Source organism: Cornus florida, unplaced genomic scaffold, assembly GCF_030987335.1.
Source record: "Cornus florida cultivar Cherokee Brave unplaced genomic scaffold, ASM3098733v1 CherokeeBrave_3.0.0_Hap2_Chr01, whole genome shotgun sequence".
In the NCBI taxonomy this organism is placed as follows: Eukaryota; Viridiplantae; Streptophyta; class Magnoliopsida; order Cornales; family Cornaceae; genus Cornus; species Cornus florida.
The window spans coordinates 112,650,494-112,664,547 of NW_026775571.1; the positions used below are offsets into that span (position 1 = coordinate 112,650,494).

At 34.4% G+C, this 14,054-nt stretch overlaps 2 protein-coding genes across 2 annotated transcripts; both read right to left on the bottom strand.

The window, feature by feature from the left end:
* Positions 1–534: 534 nt before the first annotated feature.
* Positions 535–6,528, bottom strand: LOC132280956 (receptor kinase-like protein Xa21). The gene is made up of 6 exons (XM_059782704.1): positions 6,477–6,528; positions 5,198–5,269; positions 2,269–2,976; positions 1,280–2,019; positions 947–1,204; positions 535–843 (listed from the first exon to the last, which is right to left on the bottom strand). Exons 1-6 carry the CDS (start codon positions 6,526–6,528, stop codon positions 535–537), a joined length of 2,139 nt encoding a protein of 712 aa, XP_059638687.1.
* A 3,730-nt stretch (positions 6,529–10,258) lies between these two features.
* On the bottom strand, positions 10,259–12,977 carry LOC132314522 (bidirectional sugar transporter SWEET2a-like). The gene is made up of 6 exons (XM_059813381.1): positions 12,768–12,977; positions 11,961–11,997; positions 11,655–11,871; positions 11,394–11,552; positions 11,081–11,200; positions 10,259–10,583 (listed from the first exon to the last, which is right to left on the bottom strand). The coding sequence occupies exons 1-6, from the start codon at positions 12,826–12,828 to the stop codon at positions 10,470–10,472; spliced, it is 708 nt and encodes a 235-aa protein (XP_059669364.1). The 5' UTR covers positions 12,829–12,977; the 3' UTR covers positions 10,259–10,469.
* Positions 12,978–14,054: the final 1,077 nt, after the last annotated feature.

Here is a 14,054-nt window from a genome sequence, read left to right on the forward strand (position 1 = left end):
TGACCAAAAGATCCTAAAGACAATCATTCCGATGAACTGACAATCTAACAGACAACGCCATTTATATCAATTTTTTGATGAAAAATAAACAACATATATGTGCCTCTACTAGTGATTTCTATCTGAGAAAACTTCCTTTGGTACGTAGTTCCGATATCATGGAGCAGAGGAGCTACAAACACTTCCACCTCCCAAAGTAATGCAATCTGTTGCAATAAAATCACATTATCAGCACATAAAATGTGATTTTGTTTTTTCTTCTTTCGTTTATTATCCTAAATATAGGCATTCATGGACAGATAGAAATTAGAAACTTAGTACTAGAGGCACATACTAAGGTAAAATCAAAATGTATTCCTCTGGTTTGGAAGTTAATTATATAAATTAATTTATTAAAGGACTATTTGGAAACAAATGCCCCGTCAAAATGAGGTTAACTTCGAAGTATGCCCTTGGTAAATTTGATGTTTACAACTACAAGTAACATAAAATAGATACCTTCATGTTTATTGCCTTTCACGGCTTGCAAGAAACTTATGTCTGATCTTCTTCAGTGTTGCCAGGGTTTCTTTCATGTTGATCCTGTGATTCTGCACAGCAATTCAGAGCCAATTGCAAGATGGCTGATACACATTGCACCTTTGCACCGAGTTGTCCTTCCTCTGGGCTGAGCAAGTTGGCATCTATAACGTGAATTATTGCATTAGGTAGTGACTCACTTACCCATAGCTTCAAGCTCAAGTCTCCAGCAAATTTTTCATCACTGGGCTTAGTTCTTGTAAATGTTTCCATTAACATCATACCATAACTGTAAATATCGGACCTTGTGGATATTAATCCTTCCTATCCGTACTCTACGTCCAACGTCAAAATCAATCAAAAGAATTAACATGTGAAAGGGAATCAAAACTTCAATTAAAAATTTTGTTACAATAATAAAGAAAACCTGAAGTAAGATTTGAAAAAAATTAATGTCAAAAGCTTCACCTGGTACAATATATCCCAAAGTTGCTAGAGTCTTGGTGTGATCAATACTCTCCCCCTCACCCAAGAACTTCGAAATTCCAAAATCACTAAGATGTGCAACCATATCTTCATCCAACAGAACATTGTTAGGCTTCAAATCACAATGAACCAATGGTATTGAATAACCATGGTGGAGATAGTCTAACGCACATGCTACATCAATCATTATGTCTAATCTCTGTAAGATATTTAAGAAATAGTTATGAGAATACAACCACTTTTCGAGACTGCCATTAGGCATGTATCAGAATACCAGGGCTCTGAAATCTAGGTTAGAGCAACTGCTGATAACTTTTGTGAGATTTCTATGGCGAGTGTTGCGCAACATTTCACATTCCGTATCAAAACTCTTGGACGCACCTTCTAATTTTATATTGAATACCTTGATTGCCAAAACGGTCCCATCTATAAATGTCCCTCTGTAAATAGAACCAAAACTTCCCGTTCCAAGCAAGTTGCTATTACTAAAACCATTAGTAGCATGTAAAAGTTCTTTGTATGAAATTCTGTCTTGTGTTAATGTGGGTAACAGCTCCGTTTCAGTTGGAGTTCTGTTTCTCTTCCAACATCTTATTGATACAAATGTGAAGGTCATGGCAATTAAAGCAATTGGAAACAAAATGTAACCAACTAGAAGCACTCTTTTTGTCCTTGATCCGTGAAGAGAACTTGAATGGCATGGTGGGATTTGCAACTGCGGGGCACCACATAGTGCTTCATTTGACATGAAGGACTGATTTGTGAAGTTTATAAATGGTCCTTTGGTCGGAATTTCTCCTTGTAACCTATTGAAAGATGCATTGAAATATTGAAGGTATAAGAGTGACTCCATGGACTTCGAAATTACACCTGAGAGATTGTTATAAGATACATCCAATGATTCCAAGCTTATCAAGTTGCCAAATGACTCAGGAATATGTCCACATAATCTGTTATGTGCCAAAGAAAGACTGATTAAGGTTTGTAGAGCTCCAACTGTGTCAGGGATATCACCTGAAAAGCTATGCACTGACAGATTTATTTCTATTACGGCCTTTAAAATTCCAATCTCCGAGGGAAGAAAGCCACTTAAATAATTTGAGGACAAGTTCAAATACAAAATATCTTTGAGGTTGAAAAGATTTTTGGGTATTGTGGAGGTTAATTTGTTTGCACCAAGAAATAGTTCTCTTAGAGATGTAACATTACCTCAACAAGTTGGGATCGGACCAAAAAGTTTATTTTCACTCAGAAATAATGCACCCAAGTTGTGTAAGTGGCAAAGATTATTTGGAATGGGCCCTTGTATCTTGTTATATCCAAGATCTAAAACTTGAAGCCTTTGCAACTGTTTCACTGTCATGGGAATAGATCCAGTGAAGCCATTACCATACAAACTTAAGAAAGCCAAATTGCTCAAGTTACCAATATGGTTGGGAATGCTGCCCTTAATTTCACAATTTCTGGCATCGATTTCTTGAAGTGAAGTGGAGAGATTCCCAATGGAAACTGGAAGAATGCCATTTAGAGGATTTTCGGCTATCCACAATTTTCTTAAACGTCTGCATTTTGTCAAGGCAGTAATAAGGCTCAATTCTGCGTTTGAAGATTCACCAATGAAATTGTTTCCTTCTAGGTTTAAAAGTTCAAGCAGTTCCAAGTTACCAAGTGAGTTGGGAAGTGAATGGCTGAAATTGTTCAAGGCAAGGTCTAAATGAATGAGTTTGGAAAGATTGGAGATGGAGTGAGGGATAATTCCGTCAAGGTTATTTCCATCAAGGTACCACTCTTTAAGATTGGGTAACCTAATACTTGACGGAAGTTTGCTTAAAAGATGATTTTCCGTGAATCCAAGGATTCGTAGTGTTGAAATGTTAAAAATTGTAGCCGGAATGGGACCTTGTAAGCTATTGATATCTAAACCTAAAACCTCCAGATGGCGTAGGTCACCAATCTCTTGTGGTATTACACCTGCAAAAATGTATTATAATACACACAAACAAGTAAATTGTTGGCATCTACAAATTGCAATGATTACCAATCTCATGTACATTTTATTTTAGCAAGCTTTCCATCTTTTTTTGTTTTAGCGATCTTATGATAGCAAAGTTTGTGAGAACATGTTCTAATAAGCTCACTGTAATGTTTATGAATTGTTTATATATATATAATAATAATAATAATAATAATAATAATAATAATTTAAAAAGAGGGATATTTTGCATAGTGGTGGGGCCTACCCCCCATTCACTTTCATTACTGGCCAAAAGGCCAATTTCGGCCTCATTTTTTCTCTCTCACTCCCGACAGTCTCTCTCTCCCCCTTGGTTTCTTTTTCTTTTTCTTTCAATTAAGCTTTCAAAGCTTGATTTCTTCCACACCAATTGGAATTTGATAGCACTTCCTCGGTAAAGTTATAGAGCTCGTTGAGGTCGTCGATTTGATATGAGCCAAGCACCATTTGGCCAAGCCTAGGGATTTCGAATTTAGGGCTTGAATTTGGGGATTTTAGGGATTTTCACTTCCATTGAGGTAAGGGTCTCTAATACATGATTTTCTTATGTTTTTGTGAGTTATTTTCTTATAATTTGTTGAATTGTATGCTTAACTAGTCTAAATTCTTGCAAATTGCTTAAATACTATATATGAAATTTGTGACTATGTGTTAGTTGATATGTTGTTATTAAGCATGCTTATGTGAAATGAAATTTGTGTTTTGTATGCTTAATATGCTAGAACAATGTGGAATGAAAGTATGAGTTATATATTTTAGTAATTTATTTTGAAAAGCATGTATGAACTTCTATAATTGAACTGATGATTAGGAGCTTCATCCATTGGGAAAGAAAAAGGGAAACGTGTTTTGAAAACAAATGAAACTATTTTGGGGAAATGATTTTGAAAAGTGTTTGTGAAAACTGGATGCCTAGGAGGGGCCTTGTGGTCCGTGTTGTTAGTGTGGTCTAGAGGGAGTTAGAGAGAGACTCTAGTGTGGTTGAGCTACTTATGTCCAGACGACGCTATGGAGGTGCCATGTGGTTGGGGAAAGCTAGCCAATCCTTCCTTTGTGGCGCCATAGAGGTGCTATGGGCCAAATTGCATTAACGGTTTGGAACGGCAAAAAGGAATTGTTTTGGAAAATGGGGAGCGACATTGGCATGGCATTGCACTTCATTAGCATATTTGGTATATTTGTTATTGGATGACATTTATTTATATACTTGTTGTTGTGATTACTGATGTGCATTCCCTATGGTATGATCCCGCCTACTTTTTACCTATTCTTTGCGTGGATTCACGGGGTCATAAGAAATGTGTCTTAGACACTTCCTATTGAGTTTATGCTCACCCCATTATCTTAACATTTTTTAGGTTTGGGAAAAGAAGTGACGGACGACAATCCACCACAAATCTAGATTGGATCGGGATTATCATTTTCTGGTCTTTTGTGTAGAAACATGAACCATATTCTCTTGTAATGACCAATTGTAGCTTGTATAATGTTGTAGTAATGGATCTTATAGAAACAAATGTAATCTTAACTATTTTGTGAAACTTTAGTTTAATTAGTATAATGTTGTAAGTTATGGACTTTTAAATTTTAACTATATTCTATGGACTATAACTTGATGTAATTAAAGTACGTTCATTGTAAAGGATTATGAAACTAGGTAGTGAACTGGTAATTCCTTGTTTGGATGAGATGGAGGAACGAGACTTTTTATATGTATGTAATCATTTTGAAAATATGGTATAATATTTGTATTGTGCGTTGGGATATGATAGATTAGTTTTAAGGTCAAGTGAGGCCATTGCATTTTTATGTATTTTAACAGGTTGTAGAGGGACTTTTTCTGTAGAGGTCATATTGAAATTTTATATATTTTATTATTATTATTATTATTTTGGTATCTTTTTGGATCGTTACACTCTCATCCATTGAAGGGGAAAAAAAATGGAAGTTATTTAAAGAAAGTTGGATACGTTTGGTACTTTTAGTAAACACTCCATACCACTTCTGTAAATCAAATAGACAGATAAAGTATATAATTGAGAGGATACCTGTCAACCTGTTCTCGCCCAGATGTAATTCAATTAGTGAAGTAGAGTTTCCAATCTCTCTTGGGATGCTTCCATACAGTTCATTATTGTTAAGTCGATGATTTGTTAAAGACAAAAGATGGTATGGTACCAGTGAGGCCAGCATACTCAATTGTTAATATCTCCAAACTATGAAGATTTTTCAGCTGTTGTTGAATTTCACCTGCACAGTAATACAAAATGACCAACAAACCTCTTTTTCAAGTATATAATATAATTATTAAATTAAACCATTTGAAGATATTCTAGGTTTTCTATTTAAACAAAGCTCCTTTCCAATATAGCATGCAATAGCACATAGCTTGAAGCCAATCTGTACATTTTATTTAAAACTTGAAGTTTTCATTTCCTTTTTCTTTTTCAAGGATTAAAGGGGGATCCCCCGTAAGCCCGACCAACGCAAATCAATTCCTTTCGAGCACAAGCATATTTTTGCACACGTGTGTCACATAAGTTAGAAGCAAGGAAGAACGATACAATTGAACTGGTGGAAGACATAGCTAACAAGGGAAGTAGGTCCTTCTAGTACACTGGGGGGAGTCCAGCTAGCAAGGATGTGGAACATGACATTGAAAAAACTGAAACACAACTAAAAGACTGCAATTAAACACAAGCGATGGTACTGTAATGTCTATTTTTAAGAGGCTCTATTTGGGAATTGAATTAGATCATAATAAGTGGACTCCTTCATGGCATTTTACAAATCCGTTCAAAAATCCTTGTCTCTGTACAAAGTCAGTTTATCCTGAAATGGACTTTACAAGTAAAAACTGTTACTTATTTTCACTTATTGTTTTCCTATGTGTGGAGGGATATCACCATGGAAACTATTGTTTTCCTATGTGTGGAGGGATGGTGCCTCTTAGGCCCATGTAAGAAAGGTCTAAGACTGAAACTCTGTGGTGGCGAGTGTTGCAATGGACACCGATCCAGTTGCAAGGGGAGGTTGAGTTGGTCCAGTTGTTTGCCAACATGTTTTGAGGGTAAAAAGTAATATGGGATTTCAGTACAAGAAGAGCTGATTGATCACTGGTGATATTGGTTAGAGTCCTCCTAGTACTCATAGCCAAGCAAGCCATGAGAGAGTAGTATTGCACCAACACCACTATTTTAACATAAACATGGAATAAGCAAGTTTTCTCCATGAGTGAATCTTATGCTGTGGCTAGACGTATGAAGTTCGAAAACACAGTTTTGGATGAATAGAAATAGGAAGGAAATGAAATACCTTGCCAAATATATAGCAGTTGTGGTGATGAGCAATTTACATGGAAGGACAATTAATTAAAATTTTCAGCTGAGTACAATAATAATACGTTATTATAAATATTATCATGGGTTCATTTCACATCATCTAAATAAATTGAGACCATGCAGATCAAAAGATCTCTTAGACTGTGATCTCTTCAAGTCTCGTACCATTTTGCCTTTATAAATTAATGGAAATGGATTCTAGGGTACAATTGAAATTTTAAAATTTAATGAATTTCATAATCCAAGTAGTCACGCTACTTTAATTAAATTTTCTAAAAAACTGTTGGCTTTAATCTTGTGGGTCTCTTCTTGTCAGTGAATCTAAGGAGCCTAAATTTCTGATATACCCCATGATTATATTGGAGTTCTTCCTACAAAAGTTATAAGCTTTTCTTCCTAAGTGGAGAGGTGGCGTGTTCGAACCTCAGTAGAAGCATAACATGTATAGTAGGTGTGTGTGTGTGTTTGTTTGAACTTTTGAAGAAAGAAAAAAAAGGTCTAAATAGTCTACTTCGATCATTCCCATGTTTAATTTAATAGAAGTATCACCAACTTTTACATGATTTTATAGTATATATGGTATGGCTATCCCAAAATAAGGTCGAAAATGGGAAATGTCAAAGTAAGCTGAGGTTAATAATTCAATGGTAACATTGAATGTCTAGATTTGAAATTCAATAATGAAAGTCTCATTTTATGAAATCAAATGAAACATGAAGAGACCCTAATCTAAAGAGTATTATTTCATTCCACAAAATTTATGTTGCCTGATACATATGGTGAAGTAGACCTACAATAAATTGTGATGGATATATTCAAAAAATGTATCGTGATAACTAGCAATGCTCTTCAACTTTTAAGGTACCTTATTCAATTAACAGATATTTCAATGAAAAATTAATCTAACACACACACACACCAGGAGTCTGGAAATTTAGGAGAGGAAGAGAATGTGTGTTTAACCCGTTTCTTAGTTTTAATCTTCCTAATCATACTGCTCAAATATTAATTTTCTAGTAATTAACATAATACATTTTTTTTTCCCACTGAATTTTTTGGCATCTTATCTTTTTACTTAGTGATGGTAGATAAGAGGAGTGTGGTCAATGACGACATATTGAACAGCTAATTGGGATCTTATCCTTTCTTTTTTTTTTTTTTTTTTCTCCCACTGAGTTTGTTGGTGAAACAGAGAGAGATAGAGAGTCATGTATCACGTGTTTGTTGGTGAAACAGAGAGACAGAGAGTCATGCATCACGTGTTCCATGAACCCTAATTTTCAATCTTCCTAATCATAGTGCTTGAAGTGATCACTCTTTCCTGATTCCATTGCCATCCAGCAGTGTTTTCCATAGTGGTTGAATGGTGTGATCAGTAATTTTGTCTGTCCCATTAAGGTTCTATCTATCTTCCGGATTACAATTGTAATCCTTTTATATATACATTAATTAGTTTCCACAGTAACTTAGTTGGCAGAGCATCCAATTCCCGATATTCATGTGTCCATGTTAGTGTTCGAGTCCCCCTAAATTGCCCAAATATATTATACGTAAATATTTACCCTAGATTAGAATTGATGCAATATATTTATAACTTTCTTAGAAATAAAAAATCTACCATGAGAACATTAAAACGCAAAGTTGAAATTAATACCAGCTCTTTTGGCAGCTGCTTTTATTTTGGGTTTCGATTTCATATTTTTGTTGTGTTTTATTCGGAAAAAATAAAAAAAATAAAAATAAAAAATTGGTAATTAAACTTGTTGCAATTGCTTCAAAGCAGGAAAAAAAAAAAAAAAAAAAAAAAAAAAAAAAAAAAAAAAAGTTGGAAGATTGTAAAAAAAATTGGCATTTACATTATATTGGGTTTTTTTTTGGAAAAATTATTGAAGTAAACATAAGTGAAATTTTTTTTTTTTCAGGCCTTTTGAATTTTTTTCTCCCATTTCTTCAAGTATTACTATGCAACATGCAACAAATGTTGTCAAACATGCTTTTACCATTTATTTATGTTTTTGCTAATTTGACAACAAATACACAAATCATAATCTTTATGCAATCAAAACCTTTATGCAATCTCCAAGTTCTTGATTTACTTGTTACTTGCACTGTGGGGTTGGGATGGATAGCCGGAGGTTTACCTAGTAACTATAAGACCAAAGGGCAAATAATTGCGGGAGTTTCACCTCAAAAAAAAAATAACTTTATGCAACCAAAACCTCGGGGATATGTTTGGCGGTGGTAGGTAAATGATGGATTAGGATGACTTGATGAGATGGTGGAACGGAGATGGAGGTAGAGGGGTGATTGGATTCGTGGAGAAGTTATTAAGAGAGAGAGAGAAGGAGGTGTGAGAAAAAAAGTGGAGATGATTTTATTAAAGGGTAAAATTGACAATACATTTATAAGGATAAAGTCGGTTTAATATATATATCTTTTGTTTTTTGACAGGTAAAAGGAATGGTTTAATATTATTTTGTCAACAAGCAAAGGTTTTGAAAAATAAAAATAAAAAAAAAAACAAGTAAAGGTGGTATTTCAACAAAATTTAATTTCAAATCCTATTTGTTGCTCAAAAACGTACACAACATAACAAGTATTTTAAAATTTAATTTTCAAATCCCCGATTTGTTGCTCAAAACATAAACATAACAAATATTTTGTTGCCAAAACAAATCAAATCAAATTGCAGCAAGGAGATAGCCAAATATGAAAATCAGATAAGAAGTGAATGGCAGAGAAAAGATGAGCACAATTACCACCACCACAGACCTACCTTATCATCTAAACACCAAAAGGCCACTCAACAGAGAACTCAACCAACAATCTTGAATCTCTTGAACACCAAATGCAAGACTTCATGTGGACACGGAGTTTTAGACCCTTATTCATCATTGCCGTTTTAAAAAAAATTGAGTTGACCAAAATGTTGATACAGACATTAAAAAAATAATGTTCCTAGCCCGATATTGAATCTCTTGAACTCCAAATAGAAGACTTCAAGCAAGCCCAAGCTTTGATTCTAGGGACTGGACACGTCCAAGACCATTTTATAGCAGGGTCCTTAGTGAAGTGCTATGTAAATCCTCAATTTGGCATACTGGACTGTTCCACTAAAGTTTTTGACCAAGTGCTGAAACCGAATGTTTTTGTATGCAATTCTATGATTATTTGTTTTAAAATTTGTAGTGAATTGACAAATTTACCCATAAGAAAAATTAAAAATTCGGTATTTAAAATTTCAACCATTAAAATTGAACTGTTAAAAAAATTTGTACTTAATTTTCAGTGTTATAAAACATTTTTGCCTTGTTATATACGTCCACTTACTGAAAAAGAAATCACAGAAGTTCAAGTAATATTCAGTGCGAATTAAACAAGTTCTCCGGCAAATCTACCGTTGGCATGAAATATATATATTGAGTGAGAGAAAGAAGCAAATAGCATGAGTGAGAATAAGACTATGTTTTCTATGACAATTTAGAACTAGCGTTTCTCAAACCAAGCAGACTCACCAGATGTAACAAAAGAAAATGATAAAGACACTCACTGTGCCCTAAAGCTTTGGGATACTCTTTGCAGACAAGGGAACCGGAGCAGCATCCACGGTTACACGATCACAGCCATGGTGGTGGCCTTGGCAGTGGAGACATGAATATTATGCTATTAGAGAATGATGGTAATGGTGGTTCTTGAGATATCCATGGAAGATATGCTTGAGCTCACCCACCCATTCCAAGCTAGTGGCCAAGCCATTGCTTCTTTTGCTATGAAATGTCTTCCTTACTCGCAGACTTCTGCTAGGGTCAAGGACAGTGCATGGCCATGTAGCTGCACAATCCATCACTCACTGCAATTCCATTGTTCCTTCGGCTAATTTTTTTCAAGTGATTCACAATGCAGCACAATACATCACTCGTTTATTAAGAATTTAAGCAAAAATACAAGTCATATAATTTAAATGCAACGATGATTACAATATAATTTCCTTCAAAATTTACAATTTTGAACACCCAACTTTCCTTCACCATGAAAAAGAAAAAGGACACTCAATTCCCCACATGAAAGCCGACGGAAAGCAAATTCAAAGTTTTTGCCAACAATTTCATTCATGCATAAGATTCTAGCAGAGGTTCTCTTGAGCCTTCTCCGGAATCATTGCTATAATAATAGTACAATGCCAACTGCACAATGCCCAGAATGCTTCCAATTCCATTTGGGACCTGTTTTTCAATAAAAATAAAGACAACGACAAGAGTTTCATAAGAAGAAAAAAAACTAATAAGGGCTCAGAGTGAGAGAAAGAAAGAAAACTATTGCACACGCCCCTCATTCGCCATTCTCTATGAAAAACTTGGGACATCTTCATTATTTTCTAGGAATTCAAGTTCAACATACTCCACTCCAGAAGGTATTTTTTTTGTTTTTTTTTACACAATCCAAGTATGCTTTGGATCTATTGGAGAGCACAAATATTAACATTCAATGAGAGGTTTGAATCAATCTGATGCACCAACTAAAGCATTATAACAGAAAAGTTGATGGTGTAATTTAAAGATATTGCCAACTTATACACCCTCAAATTAAACAAATGTTATGCAGAAAGAGCTATATCTCTTGTAATGTTAGCAGTGTCACCATGTCCTGTTTGGAATCTAAATTAAGCGTGTAGGAAAATCATAAGAGAAATACAAGGGTACGCGTAAAAGGGATTACTTACAGATATGAATGGGTCATGTTTAAATATTCCATAAACAAAGAATGAAACGCTCATCAAAAAGGTCGAAAGGGAGAGATAAAATGGCATGTACTCAACGCTTCTTGTTTTGATAACCAAATTCTGTCAAATAAAATTGTATCAGTTATAAGGAAATGAACCATCTATGAAATAAAGTAAAGCTATGTTTAGTTGTATGGAATTGATGCCTTGGAATTAGGATTGAAGAAAAATTAGTTCAAATGTTAAACTACTTTTATTTTTCATTCCATGCAACCCAACATAGCATAAAGGTAAACTTTCAGAATGAACTTACAATAATAAATAGAGGAGAAGCAAACATGGAAATGAGAGAAGCCACAGTCAAATATCCAACAAAGATTTGTCGAGTACGAGGGTCAAATACATTGATGCTCAAGAAAGCTATGATAGAGAATAGAGCAAAAACTGCTAGCAATAGTCCCGATGTCTTCACCTGCGAGCAACACCCATGGCCAATCAAAGAACCATAAGTTCAAAAAATTTCCACAAACGTTTTTGCAATAAGAAATGTTGGAAAACCTAAATTAAGGTTCACCTTCTTCGCTTTCTCAGCATATATAAGGAAGATGCTTATGTAGACTAACTGGAAAATTGCTCCAACTGAATTGACTGTAGCAACCAAAATAATGCCAGGAGAAACGATGGGCATGCCATACCAGAGGCATATCAAGCAGTTCAGGAGGGCATATATATATGGCAATCCTGAAAATTGTTCTGTGGACCGGTTTCTGATAATTCTCTGAAATGTGGGTCTGAACGAGGATGGAAGAAAAATATATAAAATGAGTTTGGATCATACTTATTTTTTTCATTGCAATGAAAAGATTTTTGGACATCTTACATGGGTGACACAAATAACACAAAAGCAAAGAGGTTTCCTGCAATGGACAATACAAACCTTATTAGATGAACCATTGCAATAGTACTATTTTGATTAAAATGGCCCTTTAAAGGTACAAGTCTATCAACCATAAAAAAAAAAATAAAAAAAAAAAGGTGAACAATCACAAACAAAAATGATAGTCGTGGTTGCAAGTAATTCTACAATTCCATGAAAATAATAAAGTTCCAAGTGATGAATTTTTCCAACATTTTGTAAAAAAGTCCTTTTGATTGTCAGTGGTCGATTTGATTTGATCACAAAAGACATATGAACATAATGAATCAAATCAAATCCCAATAAAATGTTTATGAACCTTTTGCAAACAGATAATATATCCCAACTCATTACCAGTCATCTCAAAGGGGAAACACTGCCTTAGAAAGAAATGTTTTACCTTTGGGCTTGTCAACATTGATTTCTCAATGTTTCACTATGGAATTGCATGAAAAATTAATGCAAAATCATATATCATGAACTTTGAAGAAACAAAAAGATAGGAGGACAAAACACTTCAAAATTCTAATTTTCATTTTATATACATAGAAATGACAAATTACAGAGAAACTGGTAACAAATTGATCATATATACACCAACAAAACAATCACCAAGCAGTGAAGATTTTACCCACTGATAATTTGCATACAAGAGGTCAACTGATAAAACCAAAAATGAAGAGGAATTTTACAAATTAATGAGGACAGAACAGATCCAAACATATATATATATAGAGAGAGAGAGACAGAGAGAGAGAAAAGGGTATATACCAGCAATTCCAGCTGCATCACTGCAAACTGAGTAAGTGGAGAACAACCCAGTTGGAATCATCGATCAATCTATTCAAGCTTCATTCGTTACACAAATCTCTCTCTCTATATAACTACGAATGTGTGTGTATGTGTGATGAATTGATTGCTGGTGTATAGGCCAATGGTATTATAGATTTTTCTCAGGCAATGGGACCAACTTTAAAGATATCCCTTTTTCTATACTGTAGATATCGCTACTACTATTGCAGTGCTTCAAAAACACATGCGTTTTTGGCAACTATTATTAGGTTCAATTTTTCAGATTCAACCTGATGATGGTCCCGACATGACATGACATGTCAAGACGTGGTCAAGCACACTGCTTTCTCCAACATCTTTTTGTCTCCTTGTCACTAAATAATACGTTAAATTGTATTATAAAACCCTGAATTATCTAATTATTGCAATGTGCACCCCTCAACTACAAAACATTACAATTAAATTTTCAAACTATTAAAAGGTTGCAGATTCACACTTGACCCAAACGGCCGACTAGAATCCCTTAAATTGCGACGTATAATTACTAAAATACGCTTAATTCTTCAACCGGTTATAACCACCTATTTTTTGTTCTTCTGTTTCTCTATCTTCCTCTCACCTTTGTATCCGCATTATGACCATCAAATCTGGTAAGAGACCGATCAAAAATAATAAATAGAATCAAAATTTGATTAAAAGAATATTACCTCTCAATCCTCCCAGTTTTGAATAAAAAAAGGTAAAAAATAAAAAATAAAAAACTTCTTATGTATTAAGGTTTAAACATATATTTATCACCTACAACTCATTTTTTTTTTTTTTTGGTCTAAGCCAACCCCTCTCCTCTCTCCCCTTTCCATGTTGGCTAGAAGCTCGAGAGAATAGTAGATTTCTCTTCAAAAAGGAAATCTCAATCGCAGATTTCTGGGCTTTGTAATTCGAGAAAATTTTGAAATTTAAAGCAAAAGATACAAAACTCTGACAAAATTTTCCTCTGTGAGTTTGCCAAATGAAATAGAAATTGGAGGAGGGAAAAAGAGAAGAATAAGATGAAGCTGAGTTTTGAACTTTTGATAATTAAAAAACAAAGTTTCATAATCCATTCCCTTGTTATTTCGAAATCTCAATTCCTCAAAACCACTAATTTTTGGGAGTATACAATAATGGCTAAATCAGGATGCATGGAGTTGCGTGAATACTGTTTGATGGGTGCACATTGAGATGGGTAAAAATGTAAAATGGGTATTGTGGTCATTTTAGTGACTC

Coding starts and splice junctions, on each gene's coding strand:
- LOC132314522 (XM_059813381.1), bottom strand. CDS start 12,828: ATGATTCCAACTGGGTTGTTCTCCACTTACTCAGTTTGCAGTGATGCA. Junction 11,872..11,960: donor GTGTTATTTGTGTCACCCAT/GTAAGATGTCCA, acceptor ATCCTCGTTCAG/ACCCACATTTCAGAGAATTA. Junction 11,201..11,393: donor CTTCTCCTCTATTTATTATT/GTAAGTTCATTC, acceptor TTTATTTGACAG/AATTTGGTTATCAAAACAAG.
- LOC132280956 (XM_059782704.1), bottom strand. CDS start 6,528: ATGGTACGAGACTTGAAGAGATCACAGTCTAAGAGATCTTTTGATCTG. Junction 5,270..6,476: donor GAGATCTTTTGATCTGCATG/GTCTCAATTTAT, acceptor ATTACTGTGCAG/GTGAAATTCAACAACAGCTG. Junction 844..946: donor TTTTTCAAATCTTACTTCAG/GTTTTCTTTATT, acceptor GAGTACGGATAG/GAAGGATTAATATCCACAAG.